The 27,982-nt window shown below is 48.9% G+C and overlaps 1 protein-coding gene across 1 annotated transcript in view; it reads left to right on the forward strand.

The window, feature by feature from the left end:
• Window positions 1–27,982, forward strand: part of oca2 (oculocutaneous albinism II) — a 559,961-nt gene that overhangs the window by 450,097 nt on the left and 81,882 nt on the right. Inside the window, exons 21-23 of the mRNA XM_038818856.1 lie at window positions 8,205–8,309; window positions 10,033–10,126; window positions 27,787–27,880. Of these exons, the coding sequence (XP_038674784.1) occupies window positions 8,205–8,309; window positions 10,033–10,126; window positions 27,787–27,880 (293 nt within the window). The remainder of the gene's footprint in view (window positions 1–8,204; window positions 8,310–10,032; window positions 10,127–27,786; window positions 27,881–27,982) is intronic.

Below are 27,982 nucleotides of genomic sequence, written 5' to 3' on the forward strand. Positions count from 1 at the left end.
GGTAGGATGCTCTTTCCCAGGGCCGGTGCAGACTCGATGTGCTGAATGGCCTCCTTCTGCACTGTAAGTTCTATGATTCTCTGATTTTATGCATGGAGACATCAGTTCAGTCCATAAGAGGGTCATTAAGGAGTCTAGTAACAGCAGAGAAGAAGCTGTTTTTGAATCTGTTAGTGCATGTTCTCAGACTTTTGTATTTCCTGCCCAATGGAAGAAGTTGGAAGAGAGAATAACCTGGGTGGGAGGGGTCTTTGATTATGTTGCCCGCTTTCCCCTGGCAACAGGAGTCAATTCATGGAGGCGGTTTTGCGTGATGGACTGGGCTGTGTTCACGAATATCTGTAGTTTCTTACGAACTTGGGCCGAGCAGTTGCCATACCAGCCTGTGATCCGCCAGATAGGATGCTTTCTAGGGTGCATCTGTAAAAAATGGTAAGAGTCAATGTTGCCATAGAATCATAGACTTTACAGCGCAGAAGGAGGCCATTTGACCCATCGAGTCGCCACTGGCCCTTGGAAAGAGTATCCTACCTAAACCCACACCTCTGCCCTATCCCTACACATCCACCATATCCCCGGAACCCCACTTAACCTTTTTTTTGGACACTAAAAGCAATTTAGCATGGCTAATCCACTTAACATGCATATCTTTGGACTGTGGGAGGAAACCGGAGCACCCGGAGGAAACCCACGCACACACGGGGAGAACGTGCAGACTCCGCACAGACAGTGTTCAATGCCGGGAATCGAACCTGGGACCCTGGAGCTGTGAGGCAACTGTGCCAACCACTGTGCTACCGTGCTGCCCTTTGCATGCCGAATGTCCTTCATTTCCTGAGGAAGTATAGGCGCTATTGTGTTTTCTTGGTCGTAGCGTCGACGTGGGTTACCAGGACAGATTTTTGGTGATGTCCACATCTAGGAATTTGAAGCTGTCAACCATCTCCACCTTGGCCCAGTTGACGCAGACAGGGGTGTGTACGATACTTTGCTTCCTGAAGTCAATGACCAGCTCCTTAGTTTTGCTGACATTGAGGGGGAGATTATTGTTGTTACAACATGCCACTAGGTTCTCTATCTCGCACCTGTACTCTGACTCATCGTTGTTCGAGATCTGACCCACTACGGTCGTGTCAACAGCAAACGTCAGCATTTTCAACAGGCCAATTGATTGCACTGTGACTGCTCTGGCTGATCCATGAGCTGTTCTTTAATGTTTCTCTGCTGGGCAGTGGAGATGATGCACTGGTGTCTGGAATCACATCTTGAGCAGATAGCCCTCGTCACCCAGGATCCCACCTGCACTTGGGTAGGTGTCTTAAACAGATTTGTGTGCTGGTTGTGGTGTAAGATGTAGGGGTCATGAGAGCTCCCTGGGAAATGAGCAAACACCTGCATAATACATGTTCAGTGGTCATGGGCTATTTGTACATTAAGCGAGGTGAAAGCCCTTGTGGCTCACAAATACAGATGGCTTTTCCCAGAGAGTTCTGATGGCCACATGGGTGTGGTCAATGACCCCCTGCACTTGTGTGAACTGAGTGATGGCTTGAAATCTGTTGTCTTGGCTGCATGACCCTCAGCATTGCTGGTGAACCATTAGGCCTACTGAACCAGACACTGGTCACATCCCTGATGCAACTCTGTGCCACAACTAGTGGACCACTGGAATTAGCTAGTGGCTAAGAAATTCAGTGCCACAGTGAGCTTGAGGGCAAGTGGCATCATGTTGCCTCCAAATCCACAGGGTTACAGGGCTTGTTAAAGGAGCACCAGCAGGTCAGGGTCAGCCTCCCAGGATAGTCTCACTATCTCTGGCATTCTCTCTAAGACAGCTGATGATAGTGAGCGTTCTGAACCTGTGCTGATGCGTCAGTGTTCATCTGTGATGATGAAGGCCCTGGTTGTATTCCTCATGACCAGCCTCCCACTCTGTTGGCATCTGTTTATGGCCTTTATGTTGCCTGTTGTTGCTCAGCCCCAGCCCTTTTCTGCCAACTCTTCCCCTCTCAAGTTGCAAAAGGACTGGGTGTACGAGATGCATTGCAAACTCACAGAATGAACTGGGTGGATAAGACAGGAAAGATAAGGGCATCTCTGTGAACAGAGCAGCTGTGGCTAACTAATGTAAATGCCTGAACCTCCTATGAGCCACATCCAGGACCCTTCATATCCCACTGCCGCCTCCCCCCAGAACAACCAGGTCTGCTGCCAGTTCAATCTGTGTTGGCAGGAATGTCCATGGACATGCCCAATATGTCCTTGCAGCTGCCAACTATCCACCTGCACCCTCCCTATATCAACTAGCTTCCACCCATCATCTTTGGTACTCCCAACATCATCCTGAACCTTCCCTCAATCATCCTCAAACCTCACACCTTCACCCTTAATTCTGTGTCAGTGACCCCTGACCTTCAGTCTCCAGCCTCCCCGACTCTGCCGGGCCCTGCCTGGTGTGGTCTTGGAACCTCCCTCCATCAGCCTTGAATTACTCACAGCAGCTCTCAACTCGCCCTCAGACACCCTCGACCTGACCTCCCTCAAGCTGGACCTGATTTCTGTCATGTTTGATCTCCCTTCTGTGAATGTGGGTCTTCCATGTGTGGCACAGTTGCCTTGCTAGGCACACGTGGCCTGACCCAGGTTTTCCCATGCGTTGCTCACTTAATCTTACAGGTGGGACTTAATTTGGTAAAGCTTTCATTCAATGAGTATTCAAGGATGCAGTACATGGAAAAGCGATACCTGCCACCAGACATCACCCAAATTGCTGCTGAAACGCCACTGACATCATTGTTAAAACTCAACATGACGTAGGGAACTCAGAATTCCTGCAGCTGCCAAATTGGCCGCCTTGTTTCCCGTTTAAATTCCCATTACGTTTCACCCATGCACCCACTCCAGAAGTAATTTCATTGGTTGTGGAGCATCATGGAACAGTTTTGTCAGGGTTGGTAGCAGAACGCTCTGTTATGTGGACAAATCTGCTCCCGGATGCTCCTGTGATTTCCTCACTGAGTGGAGCATGTCGACCAGGCTCCCAGCGCAACTGCTGTACTCTGAGGTCTCAGAGCCACATCTCCTTCCCAATTGGCAAATTGGAATGGGAAGACTTTTCATTAATCGATTGATAGACTCTCAAGAACCATCCATAGCCTGTCTTCCCATTGCTAATACATTACAGTAATGCACTCTCAGCCGCAGACTCTCAGGAGGACAGCAGGATTGCTTTGGGCATGTCTTGCTTTGGGGCGTATCCCCGGAGAGGTGAAACATTCCTTCCCGCCTCCTGACTTGCGACCGTCCAAAATGGAGGAGGCTCATTTGGGAAGGCACCGGGCACGTTGGGGACGCGCAGAGGCAGATTGAGACGTTGGAGAGGGTGCACAATCAACCCATCTGCCCAACCCTTCAGAGCTCCATCTGCCCTGCAGATGGCAAGAGTCCGCAGATCGCACGTTGGCACTTTCCACAACCCATCGGAATCGGAATGGGAGCAAATCAATCCTCAATCCTGAGGGACCTAAGAAGGAGAAGAGTAGCTTCTGGCGCATATCCCAACCTTTGACATATCAGTGCTTGAGGAAAACAGCTAGCCAGATGGCAACCTGCAACAGTAATGACACAGATCTGTCATAAATTAACACTGTTCAAGTGTGCAATTTCATTTTTGCACCTGTACTTATTCATTCCAGGTCAGTTTCACAGCTTTGATGATCCCCGTGTAGACTGCAGGAACATTGAACACCAGAAAACAGGTTCAGGGCAATAATTAATGCCTGCAGTCACGCCTGGCTGAGTCACAGATAGTGTGACGACAGTCAACAAGCTGCAACATTTCATCTTTAAACTTCCGGCCACTTTTACTTTTTTTTACATTTTTTTTGTCTTTGCGAATTAAAAGCTGGAGAACTTTCTTGCCAGCGGCTGGTGAAGGATAATTGTGGTCAGCTGGGATCAGGCTAATTAAAATATTTACGGAGAGCTCTTGGCATTGTGTCTGCCTTTGAAGAGCATCTGTTTGGCAGTGGGAAACAGTGGCCTTCGAGAGACACGTAAGGCCTGATTTTAGTCCTGCCTTTCCTGCCCAATCTTTTATTTGCCTTCCTGAAGACCAGGCTTCAGTGATGTCACTGGGGCTCAACTGCATCCTAACCCTCTGCCTGCATGGCTGGGCGTGCCATTGCGGTGAATGTAATCGTAGCATCATAGAAATATGCAGCACAGAAAGAGGCAACTGAGTCCATCATGTATGTGTCAGCTACGCAATGGCCTCACGCAGCGGCCCATAGTCTTATAGGTTATGGAACTTCAACTGCATGTCCAAGTGATTTTATAAATGTGAGATGGCTTTCTGCCTTTACCATCCCTTTAGGCAGTAAGTTCCATACGCCCCTCCCCCCTTACTGACCTCTAGGTGACAAACATTCTCACCAATCCTCCTCTGCCAATTACTTTACATCTCTGTTCCCTGGTTATTGACCTTTCTGCTAAGGGAAATGGGGGGCGCAATTCTCCCAAAGGGAGACAAAGTGCAGACGCCGTAGTGAAAGCTGGAGTGTTTCACTCCAGTTTGGCGCCTAAATGACGCCACATGCGCAGGTTGGCCGGTGCCAACCCGCGCATGCGCGGTTGCCATCCTCCCCTCCGCCGCCCCGCAAGACATGGAGGATTGATCTTGCGGGGCGGCGGAGGGAAAAGAGTGCGTCTTTCAGAGACGCCGGCCCGACAATCGGTGGGCACCAATCGCGGGCCAGACCCCTCCTGAGCACCCCCCTGGTGCTCGATCCTCCCTCCTCCCCCACAGGCCCCACACGCAGCTGTTCATGCCGGCAGCGACCAGGTGTGGTTGGCGCCGGCGTGAATTGGTCGGATTAGGCAGGCCGCTCGGCCCATCCGGCCCAGAGAATCGTCGCTCGACTATTAGAAACGGCGAGCGGCGATTCTCTTAGCGGCCTGTCGTAAAATGTGACACGCCGTTTTGGGGGGGGGTGGGAGAATCGCGTGCGGGTGCCAGGGCGGCAGGGCGTGAATCGCCCGGCACTCCCGCGATTCTCCCACCCGGCATGGGGTCGGCGAATCACACCCGGGGCCTTCCCATCCACTGTATCTAGGCCCCTCATTATTTTATGAAGCTCAATTAAATCTCCTCTCAATCTTCCTGTTCCAAATAAAACAAACCCAGCCTTTTCAATCTTTCCTCGGAGTTTTTAATTTTTCCAATTAAGAGGCAATTTAGCATGGCCAATCCACCCACCTACCCTGCATCTCTTTTGGTTGTGGGGGTCGCAGACACGGAGAATATGCAGACTCCACATGGACAGTGACCTGGGGCTGGGATGGAATCCGGTTCCTCAGCACCATGAGGCTGGAGTGCTAACCACTGCGCCACCATGCCGCCCCAGACTTAATGTTCTCTATTGCTTGTACATCTTCTCTGTACCCTCTCTAGTGCGATCGCCTTCTTCTGTAATGCAGTGACCAGAACTGTATGCTGTACTCTAGCTGTGACCTAACAACCTTATCTAATAAAGGGAAGTATCCTGTCTGTCTCCTTAACCGTCTCAGCTACCTGTCCTGCTCCCTGGAGGTTTCATCACATGATCTCCCATCACCACCTTCCCCTCCCCTATACACCCACCCTTGGCCACCCAACCTGTTTCTCTTCAAGGTGCCACATCTCCTTCCCAATTGGCAAATTGGAATGGGAAGACTTTTCATTAATCGATTGATAGACTGTCAAGAACCATCCATAGCCTGTCTTCCCATTGCCAATACATTACAGTAAGAAGTGGTCAAAGAAAGTTTTTTTAAAAAACAGTTTTTAACGCTATCTTTATGCACAATAAACACTGAAATGCTCCAATAATAGGCAACTTAGCTTTGGTTTGGAGTCACTCTGTACATTAAGGATTAGAGAATTTAGCTCATTGCTTGCATTTACAGTTGAATTTATCAGTCAATTTTGGATGTTTAAATGATTTTTTCTCTTGTGTACCTAGACAGTACAGGATAATTTCTGAACCGAAACTTTCATACCAGCGTAATGTACCTTCATATTTTTTCAAGTCCAGATCTAACTTTGGACTTCAGCCATTTCTCCTGAATGTAACAGCATCCTAGTCTTTCCAGACCACCGCAAAATACTGCGGACATTGGAAACTGGAAATAAAACTGAAGATTCCGGAAACTCTCAGCAGGTCAGGCAGCATATGTGGAGAGGACAACAGAGTTAACACTTTCGGTTCAAGACCAGAAGGCATCAGAGTTCTGATGAAAGGTTATCGTCCTGAAACATAGGGCTAGATTTTCAATTGCTGGTGGGGACGTGAACGGGTGTGGACTTGATTTGAACATTGCATTCCCAGAGAGCAGTGCTGCATCTCACTGTGTCTGGGATAGACTACAATTTTCAAAAGGAATAGGAAACCCACTCGCCACCAACAAATGGCTCCTTAAGCTCTTTCGGGAACTTGTTAAAGGGCCTGTTCAAAATGGAGTAGGATTTTCAATTATTTTTTTTACAGATGAAGAAGTCAACCATTGTGGTAAACATTACTGTACTGCTGTCAAAGTTGCCCTGCACAAAAGAACATTCTTTTCCCTGTATTTCTTTGTGAGGTTTTAGGGATCAACTAGCCAGGGGAGCGTTATACCACAACTTGGTGCCCATGGCCACTTTGAGTTGCCTTTATCTTCCTGGCCCTTTCATGAACTGCCACCTCTACTCGGCAGTTCAATGGCAACTTGACAGGGTAAATGCTGAGAAGATGTTTCCCTCACGGGAGAGTCCAGGACTGGAGGGGATAGTCTCAGAATAAAGGGGCACCAATTTAAGGCTGAGATGAGGAGGAATTTCTTCTCTCAGAGGGGTTTGAGTCTTTGGGACTCCATGCCACAGAGAGCTGTGGAGGCAGAGTCCTTGTGTATAGTTAAGGCTGAGATAGATGGAGTCTTTATCAGTAAGAGCATTAAGGGTTCCAGGGAAAGGGCAAGCAAGTGAACGTGAGGAATGTCAGATCAGCCTTTATCCTAATGAATGGAGGGAACAGGCCCGAGGGGTTGAATGGCCTACTCCTGTTCCTATTTCTTTCCGTCTCATGGTCTTGTCTCCAGGACTGCGGACTGGCTTTTCCACTGGTGCCGGATAGGCAGCTCCCATCTCCTGGTAGTGCGCGGTACGACTAAATTGATCGCCAAGCTCACCTGCTGTCCAATCAGCCCAATTCCATTTAAAAATAGCGGGCATGAATCTATCAGAAGGGAATAAAGTCCCCCAGCAAGCGCGTTTAGCCACGTGTTTCACGGCACTCTCAGTGCCAAGAAACACATGTCTATTCAACGCGACTCGCGGAACTCCCCAGTGCACGAAAGATCGGGATGCCAGTGACCAGAATTCCCAGCTTCCCCAGCCCCAACACACTATTGGAGAGGAGGAGTCCCCGGCCCCCCTGCACTCCCTCCAACACCCACACCGGGCACGCCAAGTCCAATCGTGCACGCACAAAAAATTCCAGCTTGGCAGTATCAATCTGGCACCCTGGAATTTCCCAAGCCAGCTGGCAGTGCCACCCAGGCACCTTGGCAGTGCCAGGCTGACACCCAGATGGCACTGCCAAAGTGCCAGGTTGGCACTGCCAAGAGGCCGAAGTGGCACCAGCAGTGCCAAGGCACCACCCTGCCCAAAGGTCATGCAGCTGGAGGGCTCCAATACCTGGGAGATACCCACGAGTGCCATCCTGTCTGGGCCCCGTTTGTGGCGACCAGTGCTGAAAGGCGCTTGCCCGAGGTCTCCGTGGTGACGGGGATGAATCCCAAAGCCTCAGGCACCTCGGCAATCTGCACATTAGAGTCATCTGTCTCGCTCTAATATGCAGATTTGTCAAAGAGTGATCCCTCCTAAATTTGGGTGGGATTTACATTGCCACATCTCACAAGACCAGGGTAGACCCCGGGAGCGAGGTTTTATCAGCCATTGGACGGCGCCCAGGGTCACAAATTGATCCATTTCAGGCAGGGAGCCAGGTCCTGGCATTCAGCCGAGTTTTGGCCTCCCAATCTCCCACCCCAGCCCCGATTGAAAATCTGGCCGAACTCTGTTTTCCCCTCCACCAGATCTGCTTGAGGGTTTCCAACTGACCTGATTATGATGTGTTATTGGCTTTCTATACTAATGAACCTTCTTCTATTTTCTCTCCAACCAGTCCGTTCCAGAAGACCAACGACTCTCAATTGCTTTAATCCTAGTCATATGGATCTCTTCACTGGCATCTTCCCTGATAGATAATATTCCCTTTACAGCCACGATGGTAAGTCAATTCTCGGATACCAGTGTCAGGATGGGGAAGCTTCAATCAATGCAAATTTTCAAGTTTCAAATTGATCGGCAGCATCAGATTTTTGCTTTTGATTGCTGAGCTAACTTTGAGAAAACCCATTTGACCTGGAAATTCATCTCCAGCTCTCCCAACGTTTCTGCCAATACAGGGAAGTATTCATCTGCTTCCGTTCGCGTCAACTCTAATAGAATACTTAACAAGAATGAAAATGAGCTCGGAATTGGCCTGCCCACCGAGACTGGCACCAGGATATTTCCTATTTTGCACAGCGAGTGGGTAGGATCCGAATGCACTGTCGGAGAAGGTGGCAAAGACAATTTCAATTGAGGCCTTCAAAAAGGTTCGGATAGTTATCTGAGGGGGAAAGATCGCAGGGTTAATGGGGGAAAATGCAGGGCAATGGGACCAGCTGAGTTGCTCTAACTCAAGATGGGCCGAATGGACTCTTGCTGTGCTGTCGCCATTCAATGATTCTACGTATGGTGAAATTTAAAACACACTTGTTATAAACTCTGTGTGGAGTTTGCACTTTCTCCCCGTGTCTATGTGAGTTTCCTCCGGGTGCTCCGGTTTTCTCCAACAGTCCAAAGATGTGTGCAGGTTAGGCGGATTGGCCACGATAAATTGCCCCTTCGTGTCCAAAATGCTAGGTGTGACTACTGGGTTACGGAGAAAGGGACGGGGTGTAAATAGGGTACTCTTTCCAAGGGCCGGTGCAGACTCGATGGGCCGAATAGCCTCCTTCTGCCCTGTAAAATTCTATGAAATTTATGACTTTGTTCCATAAAGTGTACATCTAACCTCTATTAACTCATACATTACCTCCTTGCACTGGTATGTTATCTGTATTGCCTGGTAAATTACCTCCCATCACTTGTACAATTATCCACTTTCACTAGTAAATTACCTCCCATCACTTGTTCAATGACCTCCTTTCAGTAATAAATTACCTCCTTTCACTTGTTCAATGACCCCCTTCCATGCTAGCAAATCCTCACAGAGGCTCGGCTTTGTGCAGTGTTAAGAAGAGCTTTCCAACGGGATAGGGAAAGAAGTAATAGATCTTAATTAAATTTCCACTTTTTTTTGTGCGCCATCTATTTTGTTTTTGGAACCCATCGAGTGCAATGGCTGGCTCCGCGATCTAGATATAGGTTATTGCTTGCCCGCTGGCATTTTGCACCTCAGCCAAAAAATAGGATTGTGCTGGTGACTAGTTTGAACTCTGTTGTATTGGGTGCACGGCAGCAGCGTGTGTCTCCCCCCATGACAGAGAGAGTGGTGCAGCTGCTCAAACTGGCTTCAATTGAGAATCACTTTGTATATTCATATCTACATGCATATATGGAGAAGGTCATTTCAGAGAAGCTGCTGCAGTTATATAGCAATGCAATCACGCTGGGCCACCGGAGGAAAAAGAGTGAAACGTTTTTTTTTTCCAAAATACCTATTAATGTAAAAAAATAGATCTTTTTCAATAAGCGCTGCTCCCTGTAGTCGTTGCTCATAAAAGTTGTATTTATAGGCCCGGAGAAATGGGATCTGGTAACTTTGCGCTTTGAAAGCAGGCGGCAAGCATTGAAGAGCCAGAAAAATGTAATTGCTGCTCATCATGTTTTTAAAATGGGGTTGAACTCTACCGGATCAAAAATTGGTTTCACCTGCGTTCTCTTCTTTCCTTATTTTATAATAGATACCCGTGCTGCTAAATCTGAGTCAAGACCCTGATGTGAACCTGCCGGTGAAACCTTTGATTTTCGCACTGGCCATGGGAGCCTGCCTGGGAGGTGAGTGGCAGAGTGGCATTACAGTGCTCTGAAAGGTCACCTGCTTCAGTAACAAGGGACAATGATAATAATAATCATCTTTCTTAGTGTCACAAGTAGGCTAACATTAACACTGCAGTGAAGTTACTGTGAAAATCCCCTCTTTGCCACATTCCAGTGCCTGTTTGGGTACACGGAGGGAGAATTCAGAATGTCCGATTCACCTAACAAGCACGTCTTTGTTGGAGAAGTCGTTACATCAAAGCGTGCTGCGGATTGATTCTTGGAAAGCAGTGCAGTGCACGGAAACGGTTCCCCTTCACTCACAGTTCTTCATTAAAAGTCAGCGTATCTGAGAGTTGGAGAAGATGCCTCCAACAGAGGAAGCTAATCATAGGCGGCAAATCTTTGAGAAGTTAAATTATGAGGGTGTTTTTCTGTGCACTGGGTGTTTTCTTTCTGGTTTCATCCAGCTCCATTCAAACAGCGAGTCCTTCAGGTAAAGAACATAAGAAGGGGAGGAAAGGCGATGTTGATTATAATATAAGTTTTTATTGTCCCATCGATTTCTTTGCCCCTTGCCCTCCCTCCCCCTTGGGTGCCCAATCAATATTTTTCCCCTCAATGAAGATTTTGAATCCCCATTACTTCATTAATCTGTCACTGGAGTGAACATTTTGAGTTTAAACAAAGTAAATTAAAATAATCTGGACCTAAAGAACTGTTGTTAGCGACAACAAAGCAACTGGTTTGCTGTATGTAAGATACAGGCAGGTTCACTAATGTCTTTCAGGGTAGGAAATCTGCCATTGTTACCTAGCCTGGCCTACCAGAGACCCATATCAATGTGGGTGACTCTTTTACAGTCCTCTGAAAACCCAGAAAACCACTTAGCTCTGGGGCCAAATTTTCTTTCATTTCTGCATCAGTTATACTCGTGAACAGGGTAGTAGCAAGCCGAGAATTAGGAGAGAAATAAGGCAATCAACCTACTTGGGCGGGATTCTCCGAGCCTCCTTGCAGAAATCGTGGGCAGGATTCTCCAATAATGGGGCGATGTCCCCACGTCGCCGTGAAACGCGGCGGCAACCACTATGACATGAATGGTCCCCGATAATGGGGAATGCTTCCCTTCCTAGGGGGCTAGGTCGGCGCCGGAGTGGTACCCGCAGCTCTAGCCGGCACAGAACGGCCGGCGCGAGTTCGCGAATGCGCGGAACGGCTGGCGTGATTCCGCGCATGTGGGGGGTTCCCTTCTCCGCGCCGGCCCCCGGGCAATATGGTGGAGCCCTACAGGGGCCCGGCGCAGAGGAACATAGGCCCCCACGGAACAAGCCCCGCCCACCAATTGGTAGGCCCCGATCGCGGGCCAGGCCACCATGAGGCGGGCTCCAATTCCCCCCACCCTCCTCCAGGATATTCCCCGCAGACATACATTCCATGTCCCGCCCTGTGGGACCTGAGTAACCCATGCCGGCGAGACTCGGCCGAACCCGGCAGCCACGCGTCTCATCGGGGCCTGGAGAATCGGCGGGGGTGCCGCTTTCAATGGCCCCCGAGCGGCGCGGCGGGAATCCCGCGGGTGCCCGAGAATTGGCGGGGGTGAATTGGGAAACCGGAGTCAGGGCAGCGGGGCTCGATTCTCGCGTCCCCTGGGGATTCTCCGACCCGGCGCGGGGTTGGAGAATCCCAGCCCGTGTTTGGCGCGAGCGGCGGAGAATGGCCGTTTACCTGGAAATCGGGACTGGCGCCGCTGAAGCAATTCTCTCTCCCCGGAGATTCGCTCAGGAATCGCTTGCGCGCGATCTACGCGGCGCGGGTAATGGGCCACTGACAGAGACCACCCAGCAATTCTCCGCGGAAAACTGACTGAGGCACCCGACGGCGTGGTTCTAACCACGTATCAGCTGTCGGGAACTTCAGGTGGCGGCTGCGGACTCAGTCCGTGGCCGCCCTGCTGGGGGTGGGGGGATCAATCACCGGGTGGGGATCTGATGGACGGCCGGAGGAGCGATCGGGCGGCATGGACCCGCGGGCATGCGCGATCTTGGGGGGCCTACATTTTTGATGACGGTCCACGGTGCAAGTCCACCATGTCGCACGGCGCGGCCGCCCCAGTTCGCTGCCGTGTGCATGCACGGATTCCCGATCGGAAGTGCTGGGCCCCGTATCTGCAGTCAGAACTGTGAGAACCACTCCGGGGTCCAGTCAGCCCCCTGCAGGTAAGAGAATCGCTCAGGACTTCCTTAAGGAAAGGCCAGAGTGAAACGCCAGCGTTTTTACGCTGCCGTGGGGACATAGCCTCATTATTGGAGAATCCAGCCCCTGATTTTTCAAGTGGACCTCCCATTAAGCATCCAGCTCTGGTCCGTGAAGCAGGTGGGGGCCTAATGAGCATGTTCAAATAAAGGTCAACGGACACAATTAAGGCTCCAACACAATTTGTGTGTAAATTTGTGCTGGCATTGCTACTTCCTCGTCGTGCCCACAAAACGCAGGAAGTGGCAGTTGAGACAGCATCTATCATCAGCATTACTAAAATGGATCCTCACTTGCTCTGAAGGATTGGAGGACATTTTTCTGGAAGTTTGTTGTGCATTTTGTGACAAATCGTTCAATTCTAAAGTGCCTGAACAACCTTCTGGAATTGTACGGGGATACTGGCAAAAAACAAAAGACATCTTTCAGCAAATTCCATTCAGGCTTGAAGCAGAGGAGCAACAGCAGAAGGTGGAACCAGGAGCAGGGTCTATCGCTGTAGCTGCAGGGGCACCAGCTCTTCCTGCGTTTTGCAGTGAAGATCACTGAGGCTCTGAACCTCTTTCTCTCTGGCTCCTGCCCAGGCTGTGAGAAGGAATGTCAGCAACATTAGGCAAACTGTGGTGTATGCTTGCTTACTGCAGGCATTAACTCTAGTCCTTCCTTTGCATTTCCCCATGGGCAACTGGAAATGGCAGAATGTCACCCTTGGCGTGTACCAATTGCAGGCCTCATTCCTCCCCACAGGCTGGGGCCTCACTGGCTGCACCAACATTGTCTTTTGGGCTCCTCCTGTAATCCCAAAATGTAGATTGGTAAGTGATGTACCATCAATTGAACGGGAGACGAGTTGCTGTACAAAAGTATGGCTTTAATCAGCTAGATGTTAGCCCTGCGGTTGATTACAGTAAATGGACGACCGCTGGGAGTACTGGGTATTTATACCCCGTCCTGGAGGCGGGGTTAACTCAGCCTCTTGACCAATCGGGGAGCCGTCACATGACTGGTCTCAACCAATCGGTCGAGAGGCACATGACCGACCAGGGCCAATGGTAAGCCGGTGTTCTGCACCAATGGCAGGCAGCTATGCTAATCATCCCACCCAGAGACAGTAAGTCTCTGTCAAAAAGAAAACTGTTAAGGCCAACAGGAAGCAAAGTTAAGTATTTGTATTGGAATGTATGAATGTACAGGTCCTAGTGCTTCAGGCCAAAACGTTAAAGGTAGAAATGGAGGCAGACGTTCCACCCTGCTAGGAGAGAAAATTAAAATACGTCGAGTCACAAGTTGAAAAGAAAAAGACTTCCATTTATATCTCACTTTTCACTGCCACCTGATGTCTCAAAGCAATGGCTGACAATTAAATATTTTTTGTGTGGAGACAGCTGCAAGAATCACAGCAGCCAATTTGTGCACAGCAAATTCTTACAGGCAGCACCGCGAAAATAAATTGTCTTTTGTGTTGTTGATTGAGGGAGAAATATTGTATGGGGGATAAGAACAAAGAACAAAGACAATTACAGCACAAGAACAGGCCCGTCGGCCCTGCCAGCCTGCGCCGATCCAGATCCTTTATCTAAACCTGGGCGGCATTCTCCCCTACCCGGCATGACGGAGAGTCCCGGAGTAGGGGAGTGGCGCCAACCACTCAGGGGTCGCGCCTCCCCAAAGGTGGGGAATTCTCCCCACCTTTGGGGGCCAGCCCCGCGCCGGAGCGGTTGCCATCAGGAGACAGGCGCAAAAAACCGGCGCCCCCGGCAGGCAGGGCTGGCCGAAAGGCTTTCGCCGGTCCGCGCATGCGCCGGCAGTGACGTCAGCGGCAGCTGGCTGCTGACGTCATTGCCGGCGCATGCGCGATGTGGGGTTCTCTTCCGCGTCCGCCAAGGAGAAAGTGTGCAGCCAGGCTACCGTGGGGGCACCCCCCGGGGTTCGATCGCCCCCCCAGGACCCCGGGGGCCTGCTCGCGCCACTGAGCCCGCCGTTCCAGAGGTGGTTTAAACCTCGACGGCTGGAGAGGCCTCCCAGCGGCGGGACTTCGGCCCATCCGGGCTGGAGAATCGCCGCAGGGGCCTCTCCGATCGGAGTGGCGAGATTCCTGCTCCCGCCACTTCCCAGGTGGCGGAGAATCTTTGCCACGGCGGGGGCGGGATTTTAGGCGCCCCCAGGCGATTCTCCGACCCTGCTGGGGGTCGGAGAATTTCGCCCCCTGTCTCCTATTTTCCAAGGTCTACTTCCAAAGAACAAAGAAAATTACAGCACAGGATAAGGGACAATTTCTCAATTTTTCTTCAAAATAGCACCATGGGATCCAATATATCCACCTCTGCAGACAGGTGGAGCCTCAGAGGCTGAAAGACAGTGGGCGGGATTCTCCCAACAGGAGACTAAGTGCTGATGCCGGAGTGAAAACCGGAGTGTTTCACTCCGGCGTCCAAGGCCGCTCCTCGCCCCCTATTCTCCCACCCCCGGGGGGCTAGGAGCGGCGCCGCATCATTTACGCACGCCGGGCATTGGCGCCGCGTAAAAGCGGCCCCGTGTAAATTACGGTTGCCGTCCTCCCCGGGGCGCCCCGCAAGACATGTCGGAGTGATCTTGCGAGGCGGCGGAGGAAATTAGTGCATCTCTCAGAGAGGTCAGCCCGCCGGTCGGTGGGCACCGATCGTGGGCCAGACCCCTTTTGAGTGCCCCCCCAGTGCTCGATTCCCCCCCCACAGGCCGCCCCCGCAGCATTCGCGCGCTGTTCCCGTAACAGCCTCCCCGAACAGGCGCCGGAATGTGGCGACTAGGGGCTTTTCACATTAACTTCATTAGAAGCCTACTTGTGACAATAAACGATTTTCATTTCATTTCATTTCATTTCTGTTCACACCGGCAGCGACCAGGTGTGGTTGGCGCCGGCATGAACACGTCGTATTGGCCAGGCCACTCGGCCCGTCCGGTGGCGAGCGGCGATTCTTCGAGCGGCCTGCCGTGGATCTCGGGGCGCCGGGTTGGGGGGGTGGGAGAATCGCGTGCGGGTGCCGGGGCGGCATGGCGGGACTTGCCCGGCGCCCCCGCGATTGTCCCAACCTGGGTGGGGGGAGCAGAATTGCGGCCAGCGACTGGGATTTTCTGCCTGTTCTTACCAGCAGGATCTTCCTTTACCGCCAAATGTGAGCCCCCCCCCCCAGACGCTGCAGGCTTCCGGCGGGTTTCCCAGTGGTCAGGGGATGGGTACATAAAAATGGGAAAGCCCATTGACAGCAGCGGCAGGCCACCTCAGCACAACATGTGGCGAAAGGCGGGGGAAACCCTGCTCAGCACCTCCAGTAGTGTAGCGCTCACTCAGCACCGCCTTGGAGTGTCGGGTTTAATTTTGTGCTCAAGTCCTGGAGTGGGGCTCGAGCCCCAGAATTATGTGATCAGAGGTAAGTGGGCTACCTCGTGAGCGATGTTTGTCGCTGGAAGGGAGGGGAGGCGGGGGGGAGGGGGGGGGGGGTGCGTCAGATCCATTTGGTTTCAATCACTCTAAAGCTACTTCCAAAATCTGAGAAATGTAACTGTCAGTGCAGATCACATTCTTATATGGGTCTCATTTGATGGCAAATGACAATCAATCCTCTGAGACACTGAAGAGGGGCTGGAGAAGTGGAAAAAGATAGACTTTAATTTTGTTTTTGACTTCAGGTTTTGGGCTCCAAAGGCGGGAGCATCACGGTGTGGGATGGGGGTGGGTGTTGGGGGGGGGGGGGGGGGGGGGGGGGTCAGGCTTCAAGCCCGTGACTTGCATGTGTATCCTTGCTATAATTTACATATTTCTGCTGGTGCGGGGCGGGTAACCCGCTGCCTCCGGCGGCGGGAGATCAGAGCATAGCAACGGCGCCAAACCTATGATTGAGGGGATGCTCCGTTCTCCGCCCGATCGGAGGGGAGGTTCATGGATAATCCCGGCCGAGATGTTCGAATGCACTGCACCTCTTACATTGGATCAAATCTGATCTTTGACATATTTTTTTACAGATGGGACATGGGTTTTGAATTACAATAAAGTATAATTAAATAATTTTGCCATGTTAATCATGTCTAATATCATTCATTATTTATACTTCAACTTTCATACAGATAAGTATTAAAATTTTCACTTAATAGGTAATGTCGTTGTTATAGATGAATTGTAAAAAGTACAATTCATTAATATTATTTCTTAATAGTGTAACTCCGAGTTTCACACGCCTCTATATAATTTAGATTTTTGAAATTATATTACATGATGACAAAAGTTGACGTTTGATGCTCCTTTGATGTCGTTACAAGATTCCGAAGGGGTTGACAGAGCAGAAACTGAGAGGTTGTTTCCCCAGTCTGGGGCATCTAGAACACCAATGCACAACCTCATCATAAGGGGTCAACCATTTAGGGCTGAGCTGAAGAGAAGTTTCTTCACTCAAAGGGTTGCGAATCTTTGGAATTGTCCACCCGAAAGGATTTGCAGGCGCTCTTTTGTAAAGTATACTTAAGGATAGCACAAGTGGGTATAGCTCAGTGGTAGAGCATTGGACTGCAGATCAAGAGGTCTCTGGTTCAAATCCCGATGCCCCCTATGCTGTTTGATGCTATGCCACCTTCAATGCACCAGTTTAGCAAATACTTATGATAACCTGGCATGCAGATATCGTCTGGGGAACACTGTGATACATCATCTGTTGCTTGAACGGAAAGCCAATTGTAATTTCAGGGCAGCACGGTGGCCTAGTGGTTAGCACAACCGCCTCACGGCGCTGAGGTCCCAAGTTCAATCCCGTCTCTGGGTCACTATCCGTGTAGAGTCTGCACGTTCTCCCCATGTCTGCATGGGTTTCGCCCCCACAACCCAAAAATGTGCAGAGTAGGTGGATTGGCCACGCTAAATTGCCCCTTAATTGGAAAAAATAATTGTAAAAAGTAAAAAAAAATAAAAATAAAAAGTATACTTAAGGTGGAGATCAATAGATCTTTTATGGGAGAGGGCATGCTGTTGAGGTAGAAAATCAGTCTTGATTGTATGGAATGGGAGGCGGGGGGGGGGGAGCATGTGGGACTGTATGGTTCACTCCTGCACCTATTTCTTATATTCTTTCTCCACGTCCTATAAAAATAGTAACATTTTAATCTGGTGAATGCCATATCTTAATTTTTTAAAAACAAACTTGGTGAAGGGTCAATGTTCATACGAACATGCAAACTAGGAGTGGGAGTAGGACATTCGGACCCTCAATAGAATCATGGCTGATCTGATTGTGGCCTCAACTCTACCTTCCTCCTACCCTGAGAACCTTGACTCCTTTGTTAGTCAAGAGTCTACCTATTGTGGCTTTAAAACATTCAATGACGCTGCCTCCGCCCTTCCTCCAGGGAAGAAAGTTTCAAACAATCACGACCCTCTGAGAAATAAATACATTTTCTCATCTCTGTCGAAAATGGGAGACCCCTTATTTTGTCACCTAGTTTTAGTCTTTCCCGCAAGGGAAAGCACCCTCTCGGCCCTCACCCTGTTAAGCCTCCTTAGGATCTTGTATGATGTGGAGATGCCGGCGTTGAACTCGGGTGAGCACAGTAAGAAGTCTTACAACACCAGGTTAAAGTTTGTTTCAAACACCAGGGGCGGAATTCTCCCCTCCCGGGAAAAATCGGGAGGGCCGTCGTGAACTCGGCCGAGTTTCACGACGGCCTCGGAGGCCGCTCCTCGCCCCCATTCTCCCTTCCAGGCGGGGCTCAGAGCGGCGCTCCATAACTCTCGGCCGCAGGGGCATCGCGCCAAGAATGACGCGGCCGGTGCGCCTAATGACGTCAGCCGCACATGCGCAGGTTGGCCGGCTCCAACCCGCGCATGCGCGGCTGACGTCATGACGCTGACGGCACAAACCCGCGCATGCGCGGTGGCCGTCTTTCCCCTCAGCCGCTCTGCAAGACGTGGCGGCTTGACCTTGCGGGGCGGCGGAGGGGAAATAGTGCGTCCGATTTGGACGCTGGCCCGACGATTGGTGGGCACCGATCGCGGGCCTGTCCCCTCCCGAGCACAGTCGTGGTGCTCTTTTCTTGCTAGGCCACCTACAAGCCCCAAACGGGCTGCTCATTCCCGTTTCACGACGGCAGTGACTAGGTATGTTTGGCGTCGTCGTAAAACGGCCACGAACGTCAGGCCGCTCAGCCCATCCGGGTCGGAGAATCGCCGTTTGCCGTGAAAAATGGCGAGCGGTGATTCGTCCGAGCGGGGTGGGGAGGGGGAGAATCGCGGGGGGCGCCAGGGGGCGTGAAATTTGTCGGGGGGCCCTCCCACGATTCTCCCACCCGGCGTGGGGAGCGGAGAATCGTGGCCGTGTTTGAAACAAACCTGTTGGACTTTAACCTGGTGTTGTAAGACTTCTTACTAGGATCTTGTGTGCTTTGATGAGATCACCTCTTATTGTTCGAACTTCCAATGTATACGGAACAGCTTGCCCAACCATTCCTTTTAAAATAATCCCAGCTATCAGTCGAGTGAACCTTCTCTGAAATGCTTCTATCACATTTATATCCTTTCTTAAATAAGGAGAATAATGTACCCCAAATGTGGTCTCTCCAAAATCCTGTATAACTGTAGCAAATCATCCTTACTTTTATATTCCATTCCTCTTGTAATAAACAGCAACATTCCATTTGCCTTCCTAATCCCTTGCTGTACCTGCTTACTAACCTTTTGTGATTTGTATATCAGGGCACTATGATTCCTCTGTACTTCAAGATTTCTGCACTCTCTCTCTACATAAATATAATGCTGTTCTTTTATTTGTCCTGCCAAAGGGGGCATGTTCATATTTTCCCACATTATACTCCACCTGACAAATATTTGCCCATTCACTTAACCCATCTGTGTCTCTTTTCAGAATCCTTGGGTGGGATTCTCCGACACTGGGGCTAAGTGTTGACGCCGTAAACGCCAGTGCGTTTTACGACGGCGTCATCTGGCCCCGAGGATCAGCGATCCTGCGCCATACAGAGGGCCAGCAGGGGACTGGAGAGCCTCACGTTGCTCTCGCTGTCGATACGGGCATGAGGATGGGCGGCGCGAGTTCGCGCATGCGCGCCATGGCCGGCGCGAGTTCGCGCAGGGGCGCCATGGCCGGCGCGAGTTCGCGCATGCGTGCTGGTTGCCTTCTCCGCGCCAGCACTGACGCAGCATGGCGGAGACCTACAGGGGCCCGGCGTGGAGGAACATTGGCCCCCACCAGGATAAGCCCGCCCACCTATTGGTAGGCCCTGATCGCGGGCCAGGCCACCGTAGAGGCCCCCCCCCCCCCCGTGGTCGGATCTCCCCTCCCCTCTACTAGGCCGCCCCCTGCAGCATGAACCCTGAGGTTCTGCCGGGTAGGACCACACGAGAACGGCGCCAGCGGGACTCGGCCTAACTCGGCGGGCACTCGGCCCATTGCGCGGGGAGAATTGCTGGGGGGGGGGGGTTGTGCAGCGCCCGACTGCGCCGGCGCCAATGGTAACTGGAGAATCGGCAGACCGGCATCGGAGCGCCATCGTGTGAGTCACGCTCCCCTGGCGAATCCCGCCCCTTATTTATTCTTCACAACTTAATTTCCTACCTATTGTGCCATTAGAAAATTTAGCAGCCATATATTTGGTCCCTTCATCCAAGTCATTGAGATAAACTGGAGATAGCTGAAGCCCCAGCACTGATCTCTGTCGCACTCCATTTGTCACATTTTATCAACCCCAAAATGAACCTTTTATGCCTACCTACTTCCTGTTAGCTCACTCATCTTCTATCCATGCTAATATGTTACTCCCTGCACCATGAACTCTTATTTTGCACCGTGACCTTTGATGTGGCACCTTGTCAAATGTCTTCTGGAAATCTAAGTACAACACATCCACAGGTTCCCCTTTATCCATGTTGCTTATTACTTCCTCACAGAACTCTAATAAATTAATCAAACATGTTTACCCTTTCACAAAACCATGTTGACTCTGCCCCATTGTATTGAGATTTTCTAAATGTTCTACTACAGCAAGTTGCTATCAAATTTACATTTTTCATTTGACAACGTTCACGTACGGATGTCCAGCATGTCTGCGCTACATTCAAATAAATACATGAATGTCTACCTAAAAGCAGCTAGTGTAGGAATGTATATCTCAGCCTTGGTTCAGTCACTGTACCCTTGCCTACAAGAAGTTGTGAATTTAAGCAGAAACTTGAGTACACATTCTACAGCCATGAGAGCCTGGCATTTTGGGGTTATCTTCAAAAAATGGCTTTGTGCGTAGGTCTGAGCCCCACAACTCAAAGATGTTGAGGGTAGGTGGATTTGCCATGCTAAATTTCCCCTTAATTTAAAAAATAATGGCTCTGTTTGCTGTCACTTTATTTGCCTTCAATACCTTCTGAAAGATTTACCTCGGCAATTGCCCCTTCAGTCTTCTCTGATCACAAAATCCTTCAATTGCTGCCTTATTCCTAGCTTGAGTGTTTTTCATTGATTCATTGGCCTGATCAAAGTACTTGACTCAAACAATCACTGTGGATTGTGCTGCAAAGATTTGGATGCCCAAGAAAAGTCATCACAAATCTACAACTGTTTCATGATGATATGATTGCAACTGTCTTGAATGGGAGATCTGAAGTGGACTGGGGTCAAACAAGGCTGTGTGATAGTTGCCATACTATTTTTAAGGACATAAGAACTAGGAGCAGGATCAGGCAATTCAGCCCCTCGAGCCTGCTCCCCCATTCAATACAATCATGGCTGATCTCCACTTGGCCTTGACTCCACTTTCCTGCCTGTTCTCCATAACCTTTCAACCTATTGTGTTGTTCTTTGTGTTTCTAAATTCAGGATGGTTGGCGTAGTGTTTACAAAGACCACAAAATAGCTTTAACTTGAACAAAGCTATAAATTTATTAGCACAACTAATTTGGATTTGACACATACTCCTAAATGATAAACAGTTGATAATTAACATATAATCTGCACGCACCTACAACTAATCTCTACACTATAATAAACTATGATCTGCTCTTACTCACACTATATTTACTTCAGTCTGCCTTTAGCTAACTCCTTCACTTCTGTCTCTCCCCCACAAGGCTTAGCATCAATGTCTTATATATTTGTATCTGTAGCTCCATCTAGTGGCTTATCTAGACATGTCATTAGTAGTCCTTACATTTATGATAATACCACACCCATTACTAATTAAAAATCTGTCTATCTCATCCTTAAAGCCCTGCTATCCACTGCACTCTGGGGTAGTTAATTCCACTGATTCACAACCGTTTGAGAGAAGTAATTTCATCCGCTTCCTGTCTACTTTGTCAATACCATTTATCATCTTGTACACCTCAATTAGATGATCCATTATTCTTCTAAACTCAAGAGAGTATAGGCCTATTGCACAATTTAACCACCACATTGCATCAGGCACAGATCTGGGCGCACCTGGTAAATAGCGGGAAAGACCAAAATTGAGATTCGGTCTGGGTGGGAACCAGTTTATAATTTACTCAGCCCAAACCCGATTGTAATTTCTGGATCTCGCCCAAAATTGGTAAGCGTATCATTAACCCTTTCTGGTTTCATTTAAATTTCATCAGCGAGATTGAAGTTAAATGCAGTAGCCTCCCAGGAATTAACCAGCTCCCCAGCGAGAATCAACGCGTGCGTTGTTAGCGCTCCTTTTTAAAAATGTGAATCGGGGGAGGGGGAAGAATTACCCTAAACTGCTGGGAAACCCGTGGATGGGAGTGCGCTGCCGGTGGGAAAAGCGAATAACAACGAATTCCAACCACTCTGAATCTATCCTTGAAGCGCATCAGCATTGACATTAAAGACTGGGAGGAGCTTGCCCCCAGGGCTTTCAGAATGACCATAACTTGCCCATCAAGTTGCATCCGCCTTGAACTTAAATGTCTTGCTGACGAGGCAGAGCGACGGCAGAGAAGGAAAGAAAAGGAAGCAAACCCTGCACTCCAGATCCCACTACCTCATGGGGCACCCTTCTCCATGTGCTCCAAGGTCTGTTCAGTCACATGAAGACCCGTGGCAGAAACTCACAGCCCTGAATCGAGGGACAGCTGCTGATGATATTAAAATACCATGCACTCAGTCCAGAAGTGGTAGAGATGCATAATACATTTATGTATAGCAAAGGAGAAGATAAATGGACAAGTCTGAGGAATCTGCCACAGCTTGGAAGAAGATTACTTATGAAAGACCTATTTTTAACACGAGGCTTCAAGCTTAGGTAAAAAGCATTGATTAATAGTAATAGATTTGTGGAAAAAGCAAAGGCCTGTGTATCTTCATGGACATCCTCATTAAAGGCACAACTGTGGTCAGAATTATAGATAACCAATTCCAGGATAGATTACCGAGGCAAGTCTAGTTCGACAGAAAACAGTTGATAATTGCAGAGCAACAGGATGCAGCAAAACAGCTGCGTGAGTGAAGCAGCGATTTCACTTCATTCAATCAAACAAAAAATAAAATCAGAGCTAGCTGGTCAATAACAGGCCATGGATTGCAGCTACTGTGCTAAATTGCATCACATCTATCAAAGAAGACACAGAGTACAATAATTAAAAATGGATAGATTAAAAAAAATGGAAGGAATCTTAACAGTTGAAAACAAGTAACAAAGTAGACCTGCAATGGTACCTTTAATGGTAATTTAGTTTGTCAACTTGTTAAATGGCACAGAAATAACTATGAAAACAACCTGAAACGGACACGGCACTGCATTGGCCTCATAATTTTTTTTTGTATTTGTGCTTGGGATGTAGGCATCAACCAGCATTTGTTGCTCATCCCTTATTGCCCTTGAACTGAATGGCTTGCTAGGCCAATTCAGTGGAGAGCAGTTAAGAGTCAACCACACCTCTCTGCTGTTCTGAAGTCACATGGGCGGCACGGGAGCACAGTGGTTAGCACTGTTGCTTCGCAGCTCCAGGGTCCCAGGTTTGATTCTCGGCTGGGTCACTGTCTGTGCGGAGTCTGCATGTTCTCCCCGTCTCTGCGTGGGTTTCCTCCGGGTGCTCCGGTTTCTTCCTATAGTCCAAAGATGTGCAAGTTAGGTAGATTGGCCACCTAACCTTTCTTTCCCCTTGTGTCCAAAGATGCTGGGTGGGGTCTACTGGGTTGCGGGTGTGGATTTAGGTAGGGTGCTCTTTCCAGGGGCTGGTGCAGACTCAATGGGCCAGGTGGCCTCCTTCTGCACTGTAAATTCTCTGAAACATATAGGCCAGACCAGGTAAGGATGGCAGATTTCCTTGAAAGACATTGTTGAACCAATGGGTTTTTCTGACAATCATAATAATAATCACTTATTGTCACGAATAGGCTTCAATGAGGTTACTGTGAAAAGCCCCTAGTCGCCACATCCCGGGCGCCTGTTCGGGGAGGCTGGAATGGGAATTGAACCCGCGCTGCTGCTCTTGTTCTGCATTACAAGCCAGCTGTCTTAGCCCACTGTGCTAAACCAATTGGCAATGGTTTCAAGGTTATCTTTAGACTTTTAATTCCAGATATTTATTGAATTCAAATTTCAACATCTGCCATGGTGAGATTCAAACTTGGGACCCCAGAGCATGAGTCAGGGTGTCTGGATCACTAGTCCAGTGACAATACCACTATGCCACTGTCTCTGCTGGGAAGTGAGCAAGCCAATGAGGGTTAATAGTGCTGCTGCCGCCTTGGTACTTCTTTGTAAGGTATGAACCTATGCAAATGAAACCCATTGTGTGCGCAGCGCCCAAATTTATACTAACTGAATGCAGAGTAAGAAAGGACAGCTGCAGCGATTGGAGGCAACAAATTTCTCCAGCATCTGTGCGTGCGGCAAGTTGTGAGAGGGAGACGGGTATGAAGGAATCACTTGTATGTGTGAAAAGCCACCAAGACAGTAGCAGATGTGCTTAAATTGCAAAGGCATAGATTGACAGTACAAGAGGAGAAAAGATACAGGGCCCCACAAAGAAGACATGTTGATTCGAAACTACCTACCCAGCAATGACAACACAAGATGCCAAAGGATGATTAAGTATCTGTGGGCGTGAAGTTCTGTCTCTTGATACTGCGAGCAAGACAAGGTGAGATAATAGCAGAGACCGAGAACCTCCATTCAGTACAACACGTTGACTGATTGACAGAAATTCTGCTGCTAAAATGTAGAAAGACACCAAGAGTTTAAAAATCAAAACATAATCAATCAAAAGTTCAGCCAGGTGCATCACCATAAATTACAGGTAGTCGGTTGATACTTGACGTACAGTACAAAGTGTGCAACAGAAATACATAGCTGGAAGTTAGGACCAATGGATTTAAATTTAATTCAAATCCATCATTAATCATGTTTGATCACTTTTTGCTGATCAGTTTTAAGAAAAATTAATTTGTTCACGAGATGTGGCTGCTGTTGGCTCGATCAACATTGTCACCCATCCCTAATTGCCATTCAGAAGGTGGTGGTGAGCCGTTTTCTTGAACTGTTGCAGCCCATGTGGTGTCAGTATGCCCATAGTGCTGTTGGAGAGGACTTTGACCCAGTGACAGTGGAGTTGTAATGCCAGTATATAATTAGCGAGAAAAATACTTTATGGGTAGGATTCTTCCAACTCTCAGCTGCATGTTTCTCGGCTGCGTAACGTACCCTCACGCGGGATTCTCTTTTCCGCCGCTTGTCCACGGGATTTCCCATTGAAGCCATCCCAATCCCCTGGGAAACGGAGAATTCTGGCCTACAGTTTTAAAAGTCCTTTCAGATTATTGCACAATTTCTTACCAGATAATATTTATCCTTCCAAAATTGTATTCTTTTAATGTTTTGACAATACTAAAGTTTTGTTGGAAGCAAGGTGAAGTCTTCTCCCATTTTCATGTTAGAATTATAGAATCCCTACAGCGCAGAAGATGGCCATTCAGCCCATCAAGCCTACATCGGCCCTCTGAAAGAGCACCCTACCTAGGCCTACTCCCCCATCCTATCCCTGTATCCCCACCTAACCTTTGGACACTAAGGGATACTTTAGAATGGCCAATCCAACTAACCTCCACATCTTTGGACTGTGGGAAGAAACCGGGGCACCCTGAGGAGACCCATGCAGACACGGGGAGAACATGCAAATTCCATTCAGTCACCCAATGGAATGGCCCCAATTCCGGGCCAGAATTGAACCCGGGACCTCGGTGCTGTGAGACAGCAGTGCCAACTGCTAGGGCAGCACGGTAGCATAGTGGTGAGCACAGTTGCTTCACAGCTCCAGGATCCCAGGTTCGATTCCCGGCTGGGTCACTGTCTGTGCGGAGTCTGCACGTTCTCCCCGTGTCTGCGTGGGTTTCCTCCGGGTGCTCCGGTTTCCTCCCACAGTCCAAAGATGTGCGGGTTAGGTAGATTGGTCATGCTAAATTGCCCTTAGTGTCCAAAAAAGGTTAAGTGGGGTTACAGGGATAGGGTAGATACGTGGGCTTGAGTAGAGTGCTCTTTGTAAGGGCCAGTGCAGTCTCCATAGGCCCAATTGCCTCCTTCTGCACTATAAATTCTCTGAACAATTGCGCCACTGTGCCACCCTGTCTTCTTGAAATACTACCACAGATTTTTACATAGTTATTTTCTGCAATAAAATAAGGTTGAGATGTGCAGGCTAGTTGAAAATTGGCACCATATGTGACAGACAGGAGAAAAGAAGAAACTAGTTATAACACTATGGCCTAATCACCTCAACTCTGTTAGCTTCTATTGATTGGAATCCTGATGTTATCACTGCTGATTGCTTTTTTCCCAGCTGCACAGGGATAAAGTACAACAGACTGACACCTGTTTTAAGCAGACAAGCATTGATTGAGTTTACTAGAATGAGGCAGGTGCAAAGTCTTACAGGATGTGCACATAGTGCTGCATGAACAGCAGAGTGCGTAAGCCTCTCTTGATAACAAAAGTTAATCAGAATTGGAAAACGAGTGCCCCAGTTTGAATTCACTAAGCAATGGAAAATCTATTGTTAATTGAATAGGAAGTCATATCTGAAGTCGTATCCTTCATTTTATGTGCTGCTGGAAAATGCACAAACTTGGGGCTCGTGATGAAATTGAAATGTGTTCATGGTATGATTGAATGCCCATTTTAAAATTGAAATTGCGCTATTAGTTATCTCCATCTGGAACGTGTAAGTGATATTATAGTGCAAATAAGAAATGGCTGCTTGTATCAACTTCCTCTTCCTCTCCATTTTAATGGGGCAGTAAGCTCTTTAATAGAAGCAGGTTAACTGCTCTGGTAAAACAGCCGAGGGGAAAATTTGGTCTCAGTGCAATAATATTTATACCACAGCTGGTAACTTTAGTCTCCAGCCATTAATAAACATGTTACTTGACGGTTTTCAAAATAGATTTACATTTTATCAGCAGTATCCAAGGGATAACTTGGCAATCCTTTTCTATACTGGATGAACGGTGTCTTGCATCTAATCTAGGCTGCACAGTACTGCGAGGGTGCTGCACTGTTGGAGGTGCTGTCTTTTGGATACGACATATTACTTGAGGCCCCATTTGCCCTCTCACTTTGTTCAGAATGCCAAAGAAAAAGGCAGAGGGGGCCAGGGTTTAATGCAAATTCCAAAGATAGCAGGGTTCTAACTTCGACAGGGCCCCAAACCAGAAGTGACTACAATGGTGAACAGCAATGGAACAACCAAATGCAGAGGCTCAGAAACCAGATTAGATTCACCTTGTCATTATAATTCAGGAAGCGGTGGGAGCGGATCCAATGTTAAAATGATGCTCACGTATGCTTGGGCCTAACTAGGTTTCAGCTGTTACCAAGGGCCTACAGGTAAGTTTGGGCTGTGGCCTGGCAGGAGCAGTTGAAGGGGCTAGGCAGCGTGAGCGGTCAAGGTCAATTTGCGGGAAATTAGGGCATTACAGCAGAAGTGCTCTTCCTAATGACTTTCTGGTTTTGTCTTTGAACAGATGAAGCTTTGCCATAAATATCCAAACCATTGACTGGATTTCTCCGGTCGCTGGGATGCACTTTTCCCACCGGCAGTGCACCCCCACCCGTGGATTTCCGAGGAGCGTGGAGTGGCTTCAAAGGGAAATCCCATTGACAAGCGGTGGGAGGCTTCAAAGGGAAATCCCATTGACAAGCAGCGGGAAGAGAGAATCCCATTGCCAGGGAATGACGTGCTGCCCAGAAACATGCGCCTGGGGGGCCAGAGACCCCTGCCCATCATTTACAAATCTTGCATCTCTTATAAGAAGCGCTAATTGTAATTCTTTTCAATCTACCTTCAATTGTCTATTGAGTCAAGTTAGGTTCCAACATCACTCTTGGGTTGCTGACTATTGTATGGCCTTTTGACCATCATTGACACCATTATCTATTTATTCTAAACTTTGTGTAATTTCCCTTTGCCCTTCTAGGCAATGGAACATTGATTGGAGCTTCTACCAACGTGGTGTGTGCTGGGATAGCAGAACAACATGGTTATGGCTTCTCCTTCATGGCCTTCTTCAGGTACAACTAGCTTTAGAAGCATTCCCAAATATGAGAAGACATTAACTTTGAGAGCGAGCATGTATTTTGTAATTGAATTTCCTCATACATAAGTGTGAGGTG

The sequence above is a fragment of the Scyliorhinus canicula genome, chromosome 14 (assembly GCF_902713615.1).
Source record: "Scyliorhinus canicula chromosome 14, sScyCan1.1, whole genome shotgun sequence".
NCBI classification, from domain to species: Eukaryota; Metazoa; Chordata; class Chondrichthyes; order Carcharhiniformes; family Scyliorhinidae; genus Scyliorhinus; species Scyliorhinus canicula.